We start from the raw sequence: 23,660 nt of genomic DNA, 5'->3' as shown, positions 1-23,660 counted from the left end.
TTGACTTCTGGGTGGGCAGAGCTGGGACCTTAACTTGGCACCGCCCCTGCCTTGTGATTGACCGGTCAGTCCTGACCGTCCAATAGCAGGAGATAGAAGGAGGTGGCACTCCTGCCACCTCACTCCTATCTTTCAGTCCGATTGGTGGTGTCTCGAACAGCACCAATCAACCTGATTTTCTTGGTCATCAGAACAAATCAGACCGGCAATTTGCGGCGATCACCAACATTGGGGGGGGGGGGGGGGGGGGGCATCCCATCAGCAGTCCTCCCATTCCGATCACCGCCCGGCGAGCAACAGTGATCGGAAGTAGGGAGGGCGTACAGGTACAGCCTCCGTCCTTAAGTACCAGGACACAAGGGCATACCTGTGCGCCCTCCGTTCCCAACAGGTTAAAGATTGAAACAGATTAAAAACAGGTTTTAGGATTTTTTTCCCCTCATTTTTTATTTATTTATTTTTGAGGTGCAACGTTTTACCGTTAAAACTCTGATGTGCACGATGCAGTGGAATGCCATAGTCAGTAAGCAGAATTTCTCCGCTCAAATTCTGTAGTGTGCATGGACCCTTATTCTGCTGAATTTGCTTTAAGCTTTGTGGAACTGGACACATTTACAGAATTATCAATCGCTGGGGACAAAATCTATCTAGTTTTGCCCATAACCAATCACAGCTCCGTTTTCATTATACTAATGCTCCTCAAGATATGAAAGCAGAATTCTGAACGGTTGCTGTTTTTAGAGATTGATAAAGCTGGACCAAAGAGCTCATAGCACAAAGGCCTTGGGTAGCACAAAAACAGAAGCAATCGCAAACAAAAATAGTGCAAAATAAGATAATGCACGAAAAACAAACAAACATGGCACGCACTTTTGTAGGTGCATGGCAACTGATGATTTCCCCCCACCCCATGTGTATATGTACGACACTGAGCACACTTACTGCTATGTGTCCATTACAGAGTGTTCCCAGCAGTCACATACAGCTGAGGATGATCTATCTGTTCTGTAAAGGGATACAGAAAAACAAATTGGGGAGATTTCTCAAACTCTAGAGAAAAAGTGGTGCAGATATATTATCGCCCGATAATCACGATTTTGGGCATTATCTGTATCGGCAATTACCTTGCCGATAATCTGATCATTACACCACACCACCCTGCGACCTCCCCACCGCACCGACCCCATTGCCTTCCCCATCCCCAGTTTTATAATTACCTGATCCCGGGGTCCACGCTACTTCTGGCTCCTGCTGCGTCCTGCGTTACGCTGTGCGCAATGACGAGTGACGTGACGCAACGTCAGTGCGCACAGTGACAGCTCAGGAGGACACCACCGGAGCCAGATGTAGAGTGGACCCTGGGCCCCGGGAACAGGTAATTATAAAACCGGGGATGGGGGAGGCAATGGGGCCAGGACGGTGGGGGGTGCGGCGCGGTGGGGCAGTAGGGAGTGCGGAGCGGTTGCAGCGGTGGGAGGGGGGCGGTCGCAGTGATAGGACTCAGGAGGACCCCCGGACAGGCAGGGGGAGAGAAGCAGGGGGAGAGAAGCGGGTGGCGGCGGCAGTCTATGGCACCGCAAAAGCCGCTGCAGTTCATTGATTTAAAGTGCCCGCTTTAAATCAGTGATCTGCAGCGGTGTCGCGGGGGGATAAATAGCCGATAACTTATACCGGAATATCGGCCCTAACCTCCACAGATTATCGGCCCTAAAAAAAACAATATCGGTCGATCCCTAATATAAATTTATATATATATATATATATATATATATATATATATATATATATATATGCAAATCAAAAAATGTTGCAGTATCTTGTAATACATTTTTTAATTGGACTAACAGAATTTTGTAGAGACAAGTTTTCGGTATTCCTCCCTTTATCAAGTCCAAAGCAAACAAAGCTCACAAGCAGAACACGCAGGTTACATCTCACAAATATGCAGGGGTTAAGTCAAAAGATGTGAAGAATTCACACTAAGATGGGCCATAAATTGTCCTGCTATAGGAACAGACTAAACCGATATGGATGAGAAAAAGGGTGAGGGAGCGGGGAAAGGCTGGTAATTAAAGGGGTTATCCACCATAAGGTGATTTTAGTACATATTTGGCAGACAGTAATGCACATGCTTAGGAAGGATCTGCACTTGTCTTGGGGCTAAATGGCTATGTCATGAGATTACCATAACACTGTGGCTAGCTTTTTGTGAACTGGTATTTTCTGTTTGACTTCTTTTTGACTACAAATCCCACAATTACATTTTCCTCCCTCCCTCACATCAGCCACCCCACCCATTGAAACATAAATGAGCTGCATCCATTCAAAGACCTGTGGTTTTCTATCAGGGTACCTACAGCTGTTGCATCACTCCACCCATTGACGCGGACAGGCTCCATGTCATCAGCTGACTAGTGAGTCAGGTCTTGGCCACATTGCAAGCAGGGAAAAATCTGAGACAACAGTCGTATGTTGTTAAAAATAAATATTGGGGTGAAGATCCCATAAGAATTGTGTGAAAACCGTCAAACACAGGTACAGACACTATATTATGGACTACACACTATATTATGGACTACACTAACTTTACAGCCCCTGTAGCATAGTCAAATAAAAAAAAATTCCTGGAATACCCCTTTAACTCCTTAAGGACCAATGACGTACCGGTACGTCCTTGGTCCTGCTCTTCTGATATAACGCGGGGTTACACAGTAACCCCGCGTCATATCACGGCGGGCCCGGCGTCATAGTGAATCGCAGCGCCGCGGGGTATTAACCCTTTAGCCGCGCGCTCAGAGCTGAGCCGCGCGGCTAAAAGCGAAAGTTGCCGGCTAGCTCAGTCGGGCTGTTCGGGATAGCCGCGGCTAATCGCGGCATCCCAAACAGCTTACAGGTAAGCGGGAGGGCCCCTACCTGCCTCCTCGCTGTCCGATCGCCGAATGACTGCTCAGTGCTTGTGATACAGGCATGAGCAGTCATGCGGCAGAATCGTCGATCACTGGTTTCCTATGAGAAACCAGTGATCAATGATGAAGATCAGTGTGTGCAGTGTTATAGGTCCCTATGGGACCTATAACACTGCAAAAAAAAAGTGAAAAAAAAAAAGTGAATAAAGATCATTTAACTCCTCCCCTATTAAAAGTTTGAATCACCCCCCTTTTCCAATAAAAAAAAAAAAAACACAGTGTAAATAAAAATAAACATATGGTATCACCGCGTGCGGAAATGTCCGAATTATAAAAATATATCATTAATTAAACCGCTCGGTCAATGGCGTGCGTGCAAAAAAATTCCAAAGTTCATTTTTGGTCACCTTTTATATCATTTAAAAATGTCCTATCAATGCAAAAATGGTACCGTTAAAAACTTCAGATCACGGCGCAAAAAATGAGCCCTCATACCGCCCCATACACGGAAAAATAAAAAAGTTATAGGGGTCAGAAGATGACAATTTTAAACTTATTAATTTTCCTGCATGTAGTTATGATTTTTTCCAGAAGTCCGACAAAATCAAACCTATATAAGTAGGGTATCATTTTAATTGTATGAACCTACAGAATAAAGAAGGTGTCATTTTTACCGAAAAATGTACTACGTAGAAACGGAAGCCCCCAAAAGTTATAAAACTGCGTTTTTTTTTCAATTTTGTCGCACAATGATTTTTTTTTCCGTTTCTCCGTAGATTTTTGGGCACAATGACTGACGTCATTACAAAGTAGAATTGGTGGCGCAAAAAATAAGCAATCATATGGATTTTTAGGTGCAAAATTGAAAGAGTTATGATTTTTTTAAAGGCAAGGAGCAAAAAACTAAAATGCAAAAACGGAAAAAACCCCGGTCCTTAAGGGGTTAAGCAGGACATTACAGGTTATAAGAAAATTTTGATAACCTGTACTGTATTCTCTTTTGCATCTCATGTCCTGCTTAATTACCAGTCTCTCCCCTGCTCCCCCCTCCCTCTCCCTTTTTCTTATCCTTATCTATTTAGTCTATGTTCCTATAGCAGGACAATTTATGGCCCAACTTAGTGTGAATTCTCCACATCTATTGTCTTAACCCCTGCATATTTGTGAGATGTAACCTGTGTCTTCTGCTTGTGAGCTTCGATTTGCTTTGGACTTGATAAAGGGAGGAATCCCGAAAGCGTGTCTCTACAAAATTCTGTTAGTCCAATAAAAAATGTATTACAATATACTGCAACATTTTTTGATTTGCATCTGCATCACTAGACTAATACGGCTACTCAAATATATATCTGAAAAAAAAAAAAAAAACTGCCATCCCTCACCAGGCAGAAGACACCGGTTCTCTTGGTCACCGTCAGGTCATAGATAACCATCCTATTGTAGTGTGCTGCCCTTTCCGGGACACCCTGCTCTGGGGAGCATGGAGGCAACTGGATGCCTGTTTCTTAACGTCTAAACACAAATTAGGCTCTCCACAGTAATGCCTGTGACAGAGGATGCCGGGAAGTGTAGTTTCACATGTTAAAGTATTACAAGTAACAAGGCTGACAAAAATGTACAAGCATTTCTAAAAAAAAAAAATACTGTTTGAAAATAGAAAATAATTTGACACATATACTAATAATATACTAAGCCCCCATGGCCCTTATTGTTTTGCTCTGTTGCCCTTGGTTACAACCGTTCAGACATGCCAAGTTCAACCGCATACTGCTTGTTAGTCTCTACTGTGTTTACAAGCAAGGAGGATTGTGGAAAAGTGTGTGCTCAGTTGCCTGGCAACAGCAGGTTGACAGTTTCATCACTTCCTGGTTTCCTCTCTGAACTAATAGGGGAGAAGAGCAGTTAGTTTTATAGGCCATTTTACCTGAAGAAAACAGCATATTTGTACTCTTTTATAGGGGTGTGAATCGCCAAGAATTTGGCGATTCGATTCGAATCGCGATACCAGTGTGGCGATTCGATATATCGCGATATATCGCGATACCGTCTAGGTGACGATACATCGCGATATATCGCCCACCTGGGAGCATTCATAGATCCCAATAGACGCCGCTGTCAGCTTTGACAGCGGCGATCTAGTACTCCGGTGCTCACTTTTCTCATGTTATCCCGTCCGGGCTGCAAAATAAAATAAAACGCACTTTATCTTACCTGCCAACGAGCCCGCGGAGCTCCGGTACAGTCCGGTACAGGTGTTCGGTCCCCGGGCTGTATTCTTCTTACTTCCTGTTAGTCCGGCACGTCACATGGAGCTTCAGCCTATCACCAGCGGAGGCGGGACATCGCTGCGGCTGGTGATAGGCTGAAGCTCCATGTGACGTGCCGGACTAACAGGAAGTAAGAAGAATACAGCCCGGGGACCGAACACCTGTACCGGACTGTACCGGAGCTCCGCGGGCTCGTTGGCAGGTAAGAAAAGTGCGTTTTATTAAAAATTCCACATCCCTAAAAGAATCGATTCAAAAATATTTTGAATCGATTCTGTATCGGCAAATGAAAAATCGCGATTATCGCGAGAATCGATTTTTTCTTACATCCCTACTCTTTTACATATGTTTATGCTATTTCATGCTAATTTTGCATATGCGCTTAATGGGAAACCCACAATTTTTTCACAAACTGAAAATAGGCACTTTAACCCCTTAAGGACTTAGCCCTTTTTCACCTTAAGGACTCGGACATTTTTTGCAATTCTGACCACTGTCACTTTAAACATTAATAACTCTGGAATGCTTTTACTTATTCTGATTCAGAGATTGTTTTTTCGTGACATATTCTACTTTAACATAGTGGTAATTTTTTTTGGGAAATTGCATCTTTTCTTGGTGAAAAATCCCAAAATTTGATGAAAAAAATGAAAATTATGAAAATTTTGCATTTTTCTAACATTGAAGCTCGCTGCTTGTAAGGAAAATGGATGTTCAAAATAAAAAAAATTTGGGTTCACATATACAATATGTCTACTTTAGGTTTGCATCATAAAATTTACATGTTTTTACTTTTGGAAGACACCAGAGGGCTTCAAAGTTCAGCAGCAATTTTCAAATTTTTCACAAAATTTTCAAACTCATTCTTTTTCAGGGACCAGTTCAGGTTTGAAGTGGATTTGAAGGGTCTTCATATTAGAAATACCCACAAATGACCCCATTATAAAAACTGCACCCCCAAAGTATTCAAAATGACATTCAGTAAGTGTTTTAACCCTTTAGGGGTTTCACAGGAATAGCAGCAAAGTGAAGGAGAAAATTCACCATCTTCATTTTTTACACTCATGTTCTTGTAGACCCAATTTTTGAATTTTTGCAAGGGGTAAAAAGGAGAAAATTTTTACTTGTATTTGAAACCCAATTTCTCTCGAGTAAGGACATACCTCATATGTCTATGTTAATTGTTCAGCGGGCGCAGTAGAGGGCTTAGAAGGGAAGGAGCGACAAATGGTTTTTGGGGGGGCATGTCACCTTTAGGAAGCCCCTATGGTACCAGGACAGCAAAAAAAAAACAAAAAAAAAAAACACATGGCATACCATTTTGGAAACTAGACCCCTCGGGGAACGTAACAAGGGGTTAAGTGAACCTTAATACCCCACAGGTGATTCACGACTTTTGCATATGTAAAAAAAAAAAAAAAAAAAAAAAAAAAAAAAAAAAATTATTTTTACCTAAAATGCTTGGTTTCCCCAAAATTTTACATTTTTTAAAAAGGGTAATAGCAGAAAATACCCCCCAAAATTTGTAAGGCAATTTCTCCCGAGTACAGCGATACCCCATATGTGATCCTAAACTGTTGCCTTGAAATACGACAGGGCTCCAAAGTGAGAGCACCATGCGCATTTGAGGCCTGAATTAGGGATTTGCATAGGGGTGCACATAGGGGTATTCTACGCCAGTGATTCCCAAACAGGGTGCCTCCAGCTGTTGTAAAACTCCCAGCATGCCTGGACAGTCAGTGGCTGTCTGGCAATACTGGGAGTAGTTTTGCAACAGCTGGAGGCTCCGTTTTGGAAACAGTGGCGTACCAGACGTTTTTCATTTTTATTGGGGAGGGGGGCTGTGTAGGGGTATGTGTATATGTAGTGTTTTTTTACTTTCTATTTTATTTTATTTTGTGTTAGTGTAGTGTTTTTAGGGTACAGTCGCACGGGCGGGGGATCACACTAGTTTCTTGCTGGCAGTTTGAGCTGCGGCAGAAACATTTTCTGCTGCAGCTCAAACTTGCAGCTGGATACTTACTGTAAACCTCCGCCCATGTGAGTGTACCCTGTACGTTCACATTGGGGAGGGGGGGGGGGGGGGGAGAACATCCAGCTGTTGCAAAACTACAACTTCCAGCATGTACGGTCTATCAGTGCATGCTGGGAGTTGTAGTTTTGCAACAGCTGGAGGCACACTGGTTGTGAAACACCGAGTTTGGTAACAAACTCAGTGCTTTGCAACCAGTGTGCCTTCAGCTGTTGCAAAACTACAACTCCCAGCATGCACTGATAGACCGTACATGCTGGGAGTTGTAGTTATGCAACAGCTGGAGACACACTGGTTTGCTACTTAACTCAGTGTTTCACAACCAGTGTGCCTTCAACTGTTGCAAAACTACAACTCAGCAGTCACCAACAGCTAACGGGCATGCTGGGAGTTGTAGTTATGCAACCAGCAGATGCACCACTACAACTCCCAGCATGCACTTTAGCTGTTTGTGCAAGCTGGGAGTTGTAGTTCTACAACAGCTGAAGGTACACTTTTCCAAAGAAAAAATGCTCATAAGGGAATGCTGGGAGTTGTGGTGGTCTGCCTCCTGCTGTTGCATAACTACAGCTCCCAGCATGCCCTTTTTGCATGCTGGGAGCTGTTGCTAAGCATCAGCAGGAGGCAGTCACTCACCACCTACTGCTGCTCCCGCACACATGTCGCCGCTCCTGGGGCCCCGATCCCAACATTGACGTCGGGGATCGGTGTCCCCAGCTCCCGGGGTCTTCTTCCTGCACCCGCTCACGTCCTCCGGAAGAGAGACGGAGCGGGTTGCGGGAGTGACACCCGCAGCAGGTGCCCTGATTGGTCGGCCGGTAAACCGGCGGACGAATCAGGGCGATCGTGATGTGGCACCAGTGCCACCTCACCCCTGCTGGCTATGGCTGTTCGGGGCCGTCAGAGACTGCCCCGAACAGCCTGTAATTCCGAGTCACTGGAGACCCGATTGACCCGGAATCTGCCGAAGATCGCTGGGCTGAATTGTCCAGCGATCTGCGGCCATCGCCGACATGGGGGGGTCATCATGACCCCCCTGGGCGATATGCCGCGATGCCTGCTGAAGGATTTCAGCAGGCACCGGGCACCGGCTCCCCTACGGCTAGCGGCAGGGGGCCGGCATTTGACAGGACGTACTCAAACGTTCTGAGTCCTTAAGGGGTTAACTCCCTGCATCCGCTCCCCTTCTATGGCGTGGGTTCACCAATTGCGGTGATGCCCGGCATTAACCCCTTAGACATTGAGATCAAAGTTGATCACGGCCTCTAAAATTAAATAGATTGGGACCACCACAGTAAAACTGCAGTGTCCCAATCAGCTGAGAGGATGGCGGGAGGGCCTTTACCTGCCTCCTCACAGTCTGATCAGTAATCTGATGCTCCAGTCAGCCATGGCAGGCTGGAGCAATGGAGCACCGGTAACTGATCAAAGCTATACTATGGCATAGCATTGAACAGTGTATGGAATCCAAGGACTAGAAGATAGTGTAAAAAAAAAAGTTAACTGAATTAACCTCTTCCCGAATAAAAGTTCGAATCACCCTCCTTTTCTCATTTAAAAAAAAAAAAAAAAAAAAAAAAAAAAAAAACACATGTAAACCAAAATAAACATACACATGTGGTACCACCACGTGCATAAATGTCCAAACTATAAAAAAATAAAATACCAAAAGTCCAAAATTGCATTATTTACTTTTGTATACCCTAAAAAAAAAAAAAATTGTATAAAAAAGCGATCAAAGAAATGGTAGCGATAAAAAATACAGATCATGGCGCCAAAAATAACTCCTCCGTATACACATCCCCAGACCCTCATCATCATCACCTGTCATCATCCCACACATCCCCCCTTCATCATCCCCTTGTCATCATCCCACACATCCCCCCTTCATCATCCCCTTGTCATCATCCCACACATCCCCCCTTCATTATCCCCTTGTCATCATCCCACACATCCCCCCCCATCATTATCCCCTTGTCATCATCCCACACATCCCCCCCCATCATTATCCCCTTGTCATCATCCCACACATCCCCCCTTCATCATCCCCTTGTCATCATCCCACACATCCCCCCCTTCATCATCCCCTTGTCATCATCCCACACATCCCCCCCTTCATTATCCCCTTGTCATCATCCCACACATCCCCCCTTCATCATCACCTGTCATCATCCCACACATCCCCCCTTCATCATCCCCTTGTCATCATCCCCACCCCCCTTCATCATCCCCTTGTCATCCCACACACCCCCCTTCATCATCCCCCCCCCCCCCCCTTCATCATCCTCTTATCATCCGCCCTCAGTGGTCTTCAACCTGCGGACCTCCAGAGGTTTCAAAACTACAACTCCCAGCAAGCCCGGGCAGCCATCGGCTGTCAGGGCTTGCTGGGAGTTGTAGTTTTGAAACCTCCGGAGGTCCGCAGGTTGAAGACCACTGCGGCCTTCAACATCATCCAGCCCCCTCTCACCCCCTTTAGTTCTGAGTACTCACCTCCGCTCGGCGCTGGTCCGGTCCTGCAGGGCTGTCCGGTGAGGAGGTGGTCCGGTGGGATAGTGGTTCCGGGCTGCTATCATCACCGGGGGCGCCTCTTCTCCGCGCTTCCGGCCCGGAATAGAGGCGTTGCCTTGACAACGACGCAGAAGTACGTTGGCAATGAACGCACCTCTGCGTCGTTGTCAAGGCAACGCGACTATTCTGAGGCCAGGCCCGAAGTGCTTAGAAGAGGCCTCCCCGGTGAAGATAGCATCCCGGAACCACTATCCCACCGGACCACCTCCTCTCCGGACAGTCCTGCAGCACCGGACCAGCGCCGAGCGGAGGTGAGTACTGTACAGAACTAAAGGGGGGTGAGAGGGGGCTGGATGATGTCGAAGGCCGCAGTGGTCTTCAACCTGCGGACCTCCGGAGGTTTCAAAACTACAACTCCCAGCAAGCCCGGACAGCCGATCGCTGCCCGGGCTTGCTGGGAGTTGTAGTTTTGAAACCTCTGGAGGTCCGCAGGTTGAAGACCACTGCGGGTGGAGAGTTCACTCGAGTATAAGCCGAGGGTGGTGTTTTCAGCACGAAAGTGCTGAAAAACTCGGCTTATACTCGAGTATATACGGTAAAAATCCATTAGAGGGCTTGTTCTTTGTGCCACCAATTTTACTTTGTAATACCATGAATAATTTCACCACAAAATCTACTGCAAAACCAGAAAAAAAATTATTTGTGGGGCAAAATAGAAAGGAAAAAAAAAGCCATTTTGAAATTTTAAGCAGCTTCGGTTTCTGCACAGTGCAGTTTTCGATAAAAATTGCACCTAATATTTATTCTGTAGGTCCACACAGTCGCAAAGATACTCAATTTGTATAGGTTTGATTATATTTTACTACAAAAAAAATAAAAATAAATGATACCTACATGCACCAAAATTACCGTATTTAATCGGCGTATAACACGCACTTTTTAGGCTAAAAATTTTAGCCTAAAGTCTATGTACGTGTTATATGCCGATACCGCCCCAGGAAATGCAGGGGGAGAGAGGCCGTCGCTGCCCGCTTCTCTCCCCCTGCCTTCCCTGGGGTCTAGAGCCCTGCTGCCGGCCCTTCTCACCCCCGGCTATCGGCGCCGCTGCCCGTTCTGTCCCCCTGACTATCGGTACTGGCGCCGATAGCCAGGGGGAGAGAAGGGGCAGCGGCACCCATTGCCGGCGCCGCTGCCCCCCCCCATCCCCGGTGGCATAATTACCTGGGTCGGGTCCGCGCTGCTCCAGGCCTCCGGCGTGCGTCCCCTTCGTCGTTGCTATGCGCTGCACGGCGCATGACGTCAGTGCGGACACGACCCAGGTAATTATGCCACCGGGGATGGGGGAAGGCAATGGGTGCCGCTGCCCCTTCTCTCCCCCTGGCGCCGATAGCCAGGGGGAGAGAAGGGCCGGAAGCAGGGCTCTAGACCCCAGGAAAGGCAGGGGGAGAGAAGCGGGCAGCGACGGCCTCTCTCCCCCTGCCTTTCCTGGGGGTGTTTCGGGGTATACACGCGCACACACGCACCCTCATTTTACCATGGATATTTGGGTAAAAAACTTTTTTTACCCAAATATCCTTGGTAAAATGAGGGTGCGTGTTATAGGCCGATGCGTGGTATACCCCAATAAATACGGTAATACATTGAAAATGTCCTCTTCTGACCAGTCACCCCTATAAAACTTTTTTATTTTTCCATATACGGGACAGGGCTCATTTTTTGCGCTGTGATCTGAAGTTTTTATTGGTACCATTTTTGTTTTGATCGGACTTTTTGATCATTTTTTATTCATTATTTTTATGGTATAAAAAGTGACCAAAAATACGCTATTTTGGACTTGCGGTTTAATTAACTATATATTTTTATAGTTCAGACATTTACACACGCAGCAATACCATATTTTTATTTAGTATTTAGGGGTTAAAAAGGCACTGTCATTATGAAGAACTTTTTATATTTTGTAGTACTACTGATGACAAATATACATTAGAAAAAATGTACATTTTACTAAAAAAAATAAATAAATAAAAAATGAAAATAGCCACCACGAGGGTAATCTGTCAGACTACTCTGTATTTTGCAGCATACTGAATAACGGCCATAAAGTGTGCTGGTATCCAGAATAGGAGATAACCATTGCACTACTACAGCCCTCAGCTGTTGCTAAACTACAACTCCCATCATGGGGGTACAATCTTTGTAAAACTCTGTTTTAGAGCTGTGTATTCTCCAGCTCTTGCAAAACGGGCATGCTGGGAGTTGTAGTTTTGCGACAGCTGAAGGCAACACTGCTATAACAGTGCTTCACAAACACTGCAGCTCCAGCTGTTGCAAAACTACAACTCCCAGCATGCTTGAACAGCCAAAGCTTTCTCTGACTCCTGAATGACAAAGAAGCTGATCAGACATTCAGAAATCTGTGAAAGCTGAATGACAGATAGTGACAGCTATGTTGATTTACAGCCGGCTTTACTAGGAACAGACAGAAAACGTATGCATAACAACTACTGTGCAGTGATTTGCAGACTGCCAAGTAGATGAGTCATCGCAGTGAGGGAGAGAGACGGACACTCCCCCTACATAAGGCAAGAAAAAGCTAGTGAGCAACATATAAATGATATTTGTTGGGGATATATAGGTCCAGGACACACAAAAATTATATGTACATGTTAGGGATTATGTACTGAGTAACATATCACTTTTTTTGGGCACTATGACAGGAGTTAAGACATACAGGAGGAAATTTATAAAAAGTCTGTGCAGAGGAAAAGTTGGCCAGTTGCCCATAGCGACCAATCAGATTACTTAAAAAAAAAAAAAAAAGAAAGAAAAAAGGTCCCTTGAAACACAAAAGAAGCAAACTAAAATAACGCAAATGATAAATATCTCCAACAAAAAAAAAAAAATAATATCTGCCTGTCAGCTGTCAAAAGGACAACGTAAATGGGCATTTACTCTGTAGATGTGATCATAACAAGATAATGCCAGTGTATTCTAATTATATTGATTTCAGAAGCTGTGCATAAATATCTCAATCAAGCAGGTATCATATTCCTGGTTATAAAAAGTGCAGTTCAATAGAATATAGCAACTCTGACTCATAAGGACACATTCACACTACAGAATGCCCGCCCAAAATAATTTCAGACACTCCTTCCATAAACAGCAGTCCAGACCGGCATTACAACCACTTCGGCTCAGAAATTCTGTAGTGTCAATGGGGGAGATTTATCAAAACATGTGCAGAGGAAAAGTTGACCAGTTGCCCATAGCAACCAATCAGATTGCTTCTTTCACTTTTAAAGACGCCTGTGAAAAATGAAAGAAGCGATCTGATTGGTTCCTATGGGCAGCTGGTCAATTTTTCCTCTGCACAGATTTTGATAAATCTCCGACAATGTGCTCTAAGAGAAATAAGGGTTTAAAGGTGATTACATACCTCGCCAACATATTCCATGACAAAGCTGTGCTTCTTGATTTTCTGGAGTGTTTTAACCCCCCAGCCACGTCCATTGTGTGTCCTAAAGATGCACAAAGAATAAGGGGGTCCTTTCTGTACCACTCGATTTGGACAATCTGGACCACATTTACATCTAGAGTTGCATTCATAAATAGGCCGTCCAGGTTGGATCTTAATCTGTCTGTGTTCATTGTAAGCAAAACAAACCCCTGCCTCAGTAGGGCAACATTTACCGGTAAAGCAATCCGTACATTCACAACCAACAATGGCTTCTCCCAAAGTGTTTACTCCAGGAGAAGCTTTATAATCGTTTATATAATAAAAGTCTCTAGGGGGACCATTAAGATCCACATCATTTTCTACGTATAGCATTCCATGGTGGGATTTTTTCCTATTGAGCTCGTCTTCCCATCGTTTGAGTGCAATTCGCTGTTTAGCCTTTTTGACTATATAGTCAGCAACAGGACGATCCAATGATTTCATGCTGTTTTTAAGCACACTTGCTTTACCGGGATTGAGTTCAGATAAATACTTGTAGAGGTCACTGTAAAACTGCTTTAAAAGTGTTGAACATTTGAGGTTTTGTTTGGGCTCCCATGTATTATGTGACTCTGGCCATCCTTTCCATTTCACAAGGAAATATTCATTACCCTGTAAAACACAAACAAGATAAGTCTGTCAACACAAGAATAAACCATGTTCACATGACTGAATTTTTATTGTTTTAGGGTACGTTCCCACACGGCGTATTTTGCTGCGTATTTGCTGCGTATTTGGTGCTGCGTATTTTCCTACCCATTGACTTCAACAGAGAAAATAAAATACGCAGCAGCAAATACGGAATGTACCCTAACTGTTTTCAATAAGATACTGCTGCACTGTGCACAAGGTGGAATCTCCTGTTGCAGAAATCCTTATTACGGCTTCCGCCGAAAGAACGAAAGACATGTCAATTCTTTCAGCGCAATCTGCTCAGAAATGCATTGCCGTCTATGGAGATGGCACATTTCTAAGGGTTCTTAGGAACAGCGCTCGCTATGACCCCACGTTTTAAGGGCAGACATTCTGCTAAATTTCCAGCATGTAAACATGGCCTGTCAGGGGGGGGGGTGGTTAGGGGATATATTAAACTCGTATTAAATGTCAGACTAGATAGGCAGAAGCTGTGCCAAGTTCATCACTGGAAAACCAATTCGGTCTGAAACGGATCTAAGATTTTCAGCTTTAAATATTCTGATTTCTCAATGCTCCCAAGTATGCTGGATAAGTTACCTTTTCTATTTTGTGGTCACAGATATATTCCACTTCATAATTGTTTAGATTTTTCCTTGTAATCCCAAGGCACTTGCAGATGAGTGACTCTTTCCGGCATAATTCTTGAAGTGTTTCATTGGAGGCAAGACAAGGCACACACCAAGCTGTGAGAAAAGAGTTTAAAGGGAGAATTTGCTTTATTATAAAGTGCCAATAATGCAACTACACAATAAACAAATATATACGGAATTACTACGACCAATTACAAAGGATATTTATAACATTTAGTGTTTTACTGATTGTACACCACAAATGCATCTATTATGCAGTGTAGTATATTATATTGTATTTCATATTATAATGTATTAAAGGTACGAAGGTAAAAAGGATACAAAGTTATATTCATATACAAACGACTTTTACAAGTTACATAGAGAATCAGAGGCGAGAACTGTAGGAAATTATGGTATACTGAGACAAGTCAAAATTCTTTAAACCATGTCTGTTAGGAGATTTGCCTCCGCCCCCGTGTGACGTCACGCTCCGCCCCTCAATGCAAGCCTACGGGAAGGGGCGTGATAGCTGTCACGCCCCCTCCCGTTGGCTTGCATTGAGGGGCGGAGCGTGACGTCACACGCCGCCGGCCCGTTGGTCGCCTGTAATCAGTCCCGGAGCGAACACGCTTCGGGGACCGATTACAAACAGGGTGCCGCGTGCATGATCCCGGGGGTCCCCAGCGGCGGGACTACCACGATCAGGCATCTTATCCCCTATCCTTTGGATGGGGGATAAGATGTGTAAGCACCAGAGAACCCCTTTAAACTATGTTTTACTCTGAAACACTGGAAAGAATAGATTGTTTAAAACTAAGCTGATGTATTGGGTGAAGTGTCTGGAAGACAATCTCATCATCTTTGTGTATAGAAGAGGTCTGTAAATCAAGCTGAGCCAGACAGTGGGAAACCACAGAGACCATCTCCCAGACATTCTCTGTTTTGGCTATGTGGCAAGTACAATGGTAAGACCAATTTTGTCTTCAGGTTATTACAATACTGGCACCATTGTCTTTATAGGCTTGACAGTGGAGAACAGCTGCAAGTTGGCAACACTATGTAGTAGAGCCCTGTGCACGACTGTTTTCTTAATCCTGCTCCCACCGGATTATTGACCATTACCACCTGCCCCCAAAAGGTTTAAGTTCCACTCCCACCTGCTCCCACAAACATTTTGTTGCAGCTTTTAGGGATAGCCCCACCCTGGGCAGTTTCATCAGCCCTCTATGCCATTTCAGAGGTTTGAGGGATTGTGTTGAATTTTACGGGACTTGCTGTATATTCTGTGATCGCCCACTCCCAGCCGCTCAAGATTAAAAACCGGCCACTCCCACAAGTTTTCTTGGTCAGATGGGACCCATGGGATCCCAATCTCAATGCAGTCCTCTATTATGTAGGACCTATGTGGCCCTAATGTAGGCATGATCTGACATAGGCATTACTACTATTTACAATAGTTCAGGGATTTTATTGGCTCTGGCAGTCAGGTAGACGACAAGATGGTCTTGGGGTACTAGTGATTTTGTGTGACAAAGATAGTGAATACAGGATTAGCATGGAGCAGACATTTGAGTATCCACAGGGGTGTGGAAATTTTATAAAAAACTACTTGTCCATGGGACTAAAATGGAGCAAAATCTACTTGTCCCTCATGACGATCCACTTGTCCGGGCCAATTTTCGATTTTAAACTCGTTTTTTCCTCCTCGCCCTATAATAGCCATAACTACCTACTATAAGGACACCTTTTAATTTTTCAATAACATATTCTCCGAACCAAAAAAATAAATATATATATATAATATTTATATATTAACCCCTTAAGGACGCAGGACGTAAATGTACGTCCTGGTGAGGTGGTACTTAACGCACCAGGACGTACATTTACATCCTAAGCATAACCGCGGGCATCGGAGCGATGCCCGTGTCATGCGCGGCTGATCCCGGCTGCTGATCGCAGCCAGGGACCCGCCGGCAATGGCCGACGCCCGCGATCTCGCGGGCGTCCGCCATTAACCCCTCAGGTGCCGGGATCAATACAGATCCCGGCATCTGCGGCAGTTCGCGATTAAAATGAACGATCGGATCGCCCGCAGCGCTGCTGCGGGGATCCGATCATTCATAACGCCGCACGGAGGTCCCCTCACCTTCCTCCGTGCGGCTCCCGGCGTCTCCTGCTCTGGTCTGTGATCGAGCAGACCAGAGCAGGAGATGACCGATAATACTGATCTGTTCTATGTCCTATACATAGAACAGATCAGTATTAGCAATCAAGGTATTGCTATGAATAGTCCCCTATGGGGACTATTCAAGTGTAAAAAAAATGTAAAAAAATGTAAAAGTAAAAGTAAAAAAAAAAGTGAAAAATCCCCTCCCCCAATAAAAAAGTAAAACGTCCGTTTTTTCCTATTTTACCCCCAAAAAGCGTAAAAAACATTTTTTATAGACATATTTGGTATCGCCGCGTGCGTAAATGTCCGAACTATTAAAATAAAATGTTAATGATCCCGTACGGTGAACGGCGTGAACGAAAAAAAAATTAAAAAGTCCAAAATTCCTACTTTTTTAATACATTTTATTAAAAAAAAAATTATAAAAAATGTATTAAAAGTTTTTTATATACAAATGTGGTATAAAAAAAAAGTACAGATCATGGCGCAAAAAATGAGCCCCCATACCGCCGCTTATACGGAAAAATAAAAAAGTTATAGGTCATCAAAATAAAGGGATTATAAACGTACTAATTTGGTTAAAAAGTTTGTGATTTTTTTTAAGCGCAACAATAATATAAAAGTATATAATAATGGGTATCATTTTAATCGTATTGACCCTCAGAATAAAGAACACATGTCATTTTTACCAGAAATTGTACGGCGTGAAAACAAAACCTTCCAAAATTAGCAAAATTGCGTTTTTCGTTTTAATTTCCCCACAAAAATAGTGTTTTTTGGTTGCGCCATACATTTTATGATATAATGAGTGATGTCATTACAAAGGACAACTGGTCGCGCAAAAAACAAGCCCTCATACTAGTCTGTGGATGAAAATATAAAAGAGTTATGATTTTTAGAAGGCGAGGAGGAAAAAATGAAAACGTAAAAATTAAATTGTCTGAGTCCTTAAGGCCAAAATGGGCTGAGTCCTTAAGGGGTTAAGGGAAGTGAAATTGAAATAGTAAAAGATAATTTAGCAGATTTGGTGGTTTTTCTTTTCTGCGCCATTTACCTTGTGGCTGAGATAACATGTTAGTTTTATACTTTAGGTGCCTGATTACAGCGATACCAGATTTGTATCGTTTACGTCATGTTTTACTAATTCTGGACTTTCAAATTTTTTTAATTGCCATTTTTTAACCCCTGTAGCTTTATTTTTTTTCCGCATACCAGGCTGTATGAGGGCTAATATTTTGCGCCATAATCTGTTTTTTGTATCGGTACCATTTTGGTATTGATCTGACTTTTTAAACGCTTTAACTTTTTTTCTGGGATATTATAAAAATTGCAAATCTGTGGTTTGGTATTTTTTTACATTTACCGTACCGGATATATAATGTTATATTTTCATAGGTTATACAATTACGCACGAAGCGATACCAAATATGTTTATTTTTATTATGTTTGCATGTTTTTATATAGGAAAAGGGGGTGATTTGAACTTTTAACATGGAAGGGGTTAATGCAGCGGTCTTCAAACTGTGGCCCTCCAGATATTGCAAAACTACAACTCCCAGCATGCCCGGAATTGTAGTTTTGTAACATCTGGAGGGGCACAGTTTGAAGACCACTAGGTTAATTTGTGACTTGCAAACTTTTATTAAAACTTTTTTATTTTATTTAATTTTTTTACACTTCATTACACTTCTAGGAGGAATCATTAGATTCCTCAAACAGATAAATAGAGTTCTATTGAACTCTATTAATCTGTGTGCTCTGTGATCCATTGATAGAGCCTGGGGGGGGGGGGGGGGCTATCCACCCCTCCAGTGAGCATTCACATCTCCCTTTAGACGTCGCTGTCAGCCTTGACAGCGGCGATCTAAAGGGTTAATAGCCAGCCGCGGCGATCGCCGCATGCCGGCTATTACCGGCGGCCCCCGGCTACTGAGAACAGCCGGGGGCTGCAGAGTATGGAGCGGGCAGGAATCCCGAGCCCGCTCCATACATACTGCAGAGCGCCGCATGCATCTCCCCGTGCAGACGTGTCTCCTCCCCTCAGCTCTCCGAAGCTACAGCTGGGGGGAGTGAAGGCAGAGGACGCAGGTCTGCACGGGGAGCAAGAAGCCATGCCCCCTCATCTCCCCCCGCACGTCTGCAGAGCAGGGGAGAGAAGACAAATGCTGTACACAGCTTCTCATCTCCCCTGCTCTGCTTCGGAGGACACAGGCTGCAGAGTATGGAGCGGGCAGGAGTCGGCAGCCCGCTCCATACAGACTGCAGATCCGCCGCACTTGTCAGGTCCGGCCCTGCTTGCCCGAAGCCGGGCTAAGGGCCGGACAAATTCACCTGCCCGGCGCCCAAAACTGCTAGTCCCAGGCGTCGGGCGATAGAAATTCCACATCCCTGAGGATTGTAAGGCTGGGTTCACACTAAGATTTGACCATACGGTCACCGCAGAATACCAAGGTCAGAAACAGACTCCATGAGGGTGGTATGAGGGCCCAACGTCTACAGGTGGGGGTTGTGCTTACAGCCCAACACCGTGCAGGACATTTGGCATTTGCCAGAGAACACCAAGATTGGTACATTCGCCACTGGCGCCCTGTGCTCTTCACAGATGAAAGAAGGTTCACACTGAGCACATGTGACACGTGAGAGTCTGGAGACTCTGTGGAGAATGTTCTGCTGATTGCAACATCCTCCAGCATGACCGATTTGGCGGTGGGTCAGTTATGGAGTGGGGTGGCATTTCTTTGGGGGGGGGGGGGGGCACAGCCCTCCATGTACTTGCCAGAGGTAACCTGACTGCCATTAGATACAGAGATGAGATCCTCAGACCCCTTGTGAGACCATATGCTGGACTGGCCCGCCCATTCCCCAGACCTGAATCCGATTGAGCACATCTGGGACATCATGTCTCGCTCCATTCACCAACACCATGTTGCACCACAGACTGTCCAGGAGTTGGCGGATGCTTTAGTCCAGGTCTGAGAGGCCACCTCATCAGGATAATGCCCAGGTGTTGTAGGGAGGTCATACGGGCACGTGGAGGCCACACACACTATTGACTCATATCACCGCCACCGCACCGCGTTGGCCAGAGACCGCCGCCACTGCCCCATTGCCTCCCCCATTCCCGGTTTTATAATTACCTGTTCCCAGGGTCCACGCTACTTCTGGCTCTGGCGGCGTCCTCCTGAGCTGTCACTGTGCGCACTGACAGTGACACTCGCGTTGAGGACATCACTCGTCATTGCGCAGCGCAAAGCGTAACACAGGATGGCGCAGGAGCCAGAACCCCGGGCCCCAGGAACAGGTAATTATAAATCCGGGAATGGGAGAGGCAATGAGGCAGCGGTGATCTCTGGCCGGGGTGGTGGATTATTGGCAAGGCAATTGCAGATACCGATAACGTCCAAAATCGTGAATATCGGCCGATAATATCGGCCAAACCGATAATCTGTCGCCCCCTACTACTTATACCGCTACACAGTTACCCCCCCCCCCCAATAAAAAACATCTCATATGGCAGTGTTTCTAAAATGGAGCCTCCAGCTGAAAAACAACAAGCCGTCGACTCTCCTGCCAGACTAGGAGTTTTGCAACAGCTGGAAGCACCCTGTTTGGGAAACACAGCCGTAGGGTTTTGGTGGAGACAAGCCCCATCCTTGTATCCAGGTCCGCTCCTATTGCAAAGTCCTAATTTAGGCCTCAAATGCACATGGCGCTCTCTTGCCTTGAAATATGACAGGCCTCATCTGGAATATGCTGTTCAGTTTTGGTTGCCTGTTCATAAAAGGGGCACTGCGGAGTTGGAGAGGGTGCAGAGACGCGCGACTAAACTAATATGGGGCATGGAACATCTTAGCTATGAGGAGCGATTAAAGGAGTTACAATTGTTTAGTCTTGAGAAGAGACGTTTAAGGGGGGGATATGATAAACGTATATAAGTATATAAATGGCCCATACAAAAAATATGGAGAAAAACTGTTCCAGGTTAAACCCCCCCCAAAGGACGAGGGGGCACTCCCTCCGTCTGGAGAAGAAAAGGTTTAGTCTAAAGGGGCGACACGCCTTCTTTACCGTGAGGACTGTGAATTTATGGAACGGTCTACCTCAGGAACTGGTCACAGCAGGAACAATTAACAGCTTTAAAACAGGGTTAGATACATTCCTGGAACAAAACAACATTAATGCTTATGCAGAATTATAAAACTACATCCCTTCCCCTTATCCCCTTACACCCTTCACTTCAATTCCCTGGTTGGACTTGATGGACGTATGTCGTTTTTCAACCTAACTATGTAACAGTTTAGGGCCACATATGGGGTATTACCGTACTCAGGAGAAATGGTGTTACAAATTTTAGGGGGATTTTTCTCCTTTTACCCCTAATGAAAAAGAAAAGTTAGGGGCTACACCAGCATGTTAGTGTAAAAAAATTTACACTAACATGCTGGTGTTGCCCCATACTTTTCATTTTAACAAGAGGTAAAAGGAGAAAAAGACCCCCCCAAAACTTGTAAAACAATTTCTCCTGAGTACAGAAATACCCCATATGTGGATGTAAAATGCTCTGCGGATGCACAAGGCGGCTCAGCAGTGAGAGCGCACTATGTAAATTTGAGGCCTAAATTGGTGATTTGCACAGGGGTAGCTGATAGTTACAGCATTTTTGACATGCAAAAAATAAATAAATAAAACACCCACTTGTGACCCCATTTTGCAAACTACACCCCTCAAGGAATGTAACAAGGGGAACAGTGAGCGTTAACCCCCCCCACAGGTGTTTGAAGAATTTTCGTGGGAAATTGATTTTTTTTTATTTTTTCACTAAAATGCTGGTGTTACCCTAAATTTTTCATTTTCACAAGGGGTAATAGGAAAAAAAAAAGACTCCCAAAATTTGTAACCCCATTTCTTCTGAGTCTAGAAATACCCCATGTGGAGGTAAAGTGCTCTGCTGGCTAACTACAAGGCTCAGAAGAGAAGGAGAGCCATTGGGCTTTTGGAGAGAGAATTAGGCTGGAATTGAAGGCCATGTATATTTACAAAGCCCCCATGCTGCCAGAATAGTGGACCCCCCCCCCACGTGACCCCATTTTGGAAACTACACCCCTCACGTAATGTAATAAGGGGTGCAGTGAGCATTTACACTGTTCCAAAGATCTGTCAAACGTTAGTGGGGTGTAAATGCTCACTGCACCGCTTATTACGTGAGGGGTGTAGTTTCCAAAATGGGGTCTCGTGGGGAGAGGGGGCTTCCACTGTTCTGGCAACGTGGGGGGGCGCATTGTAAACATACATGGCCCCCGCTTCCATTCCAACCAAATTCTCTCTTCAAAAGCCAAATGGCGCTCCTTCTCTTCTGAGTATTGTAGTGCGCCCGCAGAGCACTTTACATCCACATGTGGGGTATTTCCCTACTCAGAAGAAATGGGGTTACAAATTTTTGGGGGCTTTTTCTCCTGTTACCCCTTGTGAAAATGAAAAATTTGGGGTAACACCAGCATTTTATTGAAAAATTTTATTTATTTTTTTTACTTCCCATTTTAACGAAATATTGTCAATCACCTGTGGGGTGTTAAGGCTCACTGTACCCCTCGTTACAATCCTTGAGGGGTGTAGTTTCCAAAATAGTATGCCATGGGGTTTTTTTTTTTTACTGTTCTGACATGGGGCTTCATAAATGCGACATGACGCCCCCCCCCCCCCCCCCCAAAAAAAAAAAAAAAACAGTTTCAGCAAAATTCGCTCTCTAAAATCCCATTGTCGTTCCTTCCCTTCTGAGCCCTCTATTCCCCACAGATCACTTTACATCCACATATGAGGTATTTCCTTGAGAGAAAATGAATTACAAGTTTTGGGGGCCTTTTTTTTAATCTTTTACCCCTTGTAAAATGAAAGCAATTGTGCTACAATAACATGTAAAAAAAAAAATTGAGATTTTGATTTTTCTCCTCCATTTTGCTGCTATTCCTACACCTAAAGGGTTAAACTTCCTGAATGTCATTTTGAATACTTTGTGGGGTGCAGTTTTAATAATGGGGTCCATCATAGGGTATTAAACATAAAGACCCTCAAATTCACTTCTAAACTTAACTGGTCCCTGAAAAATTCTGATTTTGAAATTTTTGTGAAAAATTGGAAAATTGCTGCTATACTTTGAAGCCCTCTGATGTAAAAACATGTCAACTTTATTATGCAATCATAAAGTAAACATTGTATATGTGAATTAATATGTAATTTATTTGACATGTCCCTTTTCCTTACAAGCAGAGAGCTTCAAAGTTAGAAAATTGCAACATTTTCAAATTTCAAAATGATGCAAGTATGAACAAAAATTTACCACTAACAAAGTAGAATATGTCATGAAAAATGCTCCCATCCTTAGGGTCATAATGGGCTCTTTCCCCCCAAGGGGTTAAAGGCTCATCCATTTTCAATCCTTTACCCATAGACGTCAATTTAAAATATCCGTTTCTGTTCCATTATTTTTGACGGGAGAAAAAATACTACATGCAACATCTTTTCACCGTCAAAAAAACAAAAAATAAATAAAACAGGGTGCAAACTGTGATAAAGGATTGTAAAGAAAATCCCATTGACATCGATGGGATTCTTTTACAGCCGTTTGCAACCTGTTTGAAACATTATCAAATGTACTGATAACGGGCATGTATTAACGGGGAGCAGACAGTAATGTGAACAAGCCCTTACCTGACACTCAGCTTGTGCAATCCAGCCAGGACCTCACAGGCTGCCACACCAGGCAAACAGGAGGCCATCCCCTGGTGTCCTGGTGCCATGGCAACCAACAGCACCCCTCGATTCATGAAATTGATGTTGGGGAACAGGGGGCCCCCTGTATATCCCATAGATGCCGTCCTGGGCATACGTCCTGGGGCATTGGTACAGGTATGTAGTGTGGGTGACACTGATGTTAACTATACTTACCTGTCCCCATTTTGTAGTCCCTTTAATTCCTTGTTCAGACAGCAATCTTAATGTGCGGGCAGAGATCC

At 44.4% G+C, this 23,660-nt stretch overlaps 1 protein-coding gene across 1 annotated transcript in view; it reads right to left on the bottom strand.

Moving 5' to 3' along the window:
- The window catches only part of SUV39H2 (SUV39H2 histone lysine methyltransferase), a 45,433-nt gene that overhangs the window by 18,495 nt on the left and 3,278 nt on the right, over positions 1-23,660 (bottom strand). Inside the window, exons 2-3 of the mRNA XM_056573376.1 lie at positions 14,446-14,591; positions 13,153-13,824 (exon numbers count right to left, since the gene is read on the bottom strand). Of these exons, the coding sequence (XP_056429351.1) occupies positions 13,153-13,824; positions 14,446-14,591 (818 nt within the window). The remainder of the gene's footprint in view (positions 1-13,152; positions 13,825-14,445; positions 14,592-23,660) is intronic.

The sequence above is a fragment of the Hyla sarda genome, chromosome 4, assembly GCF_029499605.1.
Source record: "Hyla sarda isolate aHylSar1 chromosome 4, aHylSar1.hap1, whole genome shotgun sequence".
Taxonomy (NCBI): domain Eukaryota; kingdom Metazoa; phylum Chordata; class Amphibia; order Anura; family Hylidae; genus Hyla; species Hyla sarda.
The sequence above is the reverse complement of the archived record's forward strand: the minus strand, read 5'-3'. Positions and strand labels throughout refer to the sequence as shown.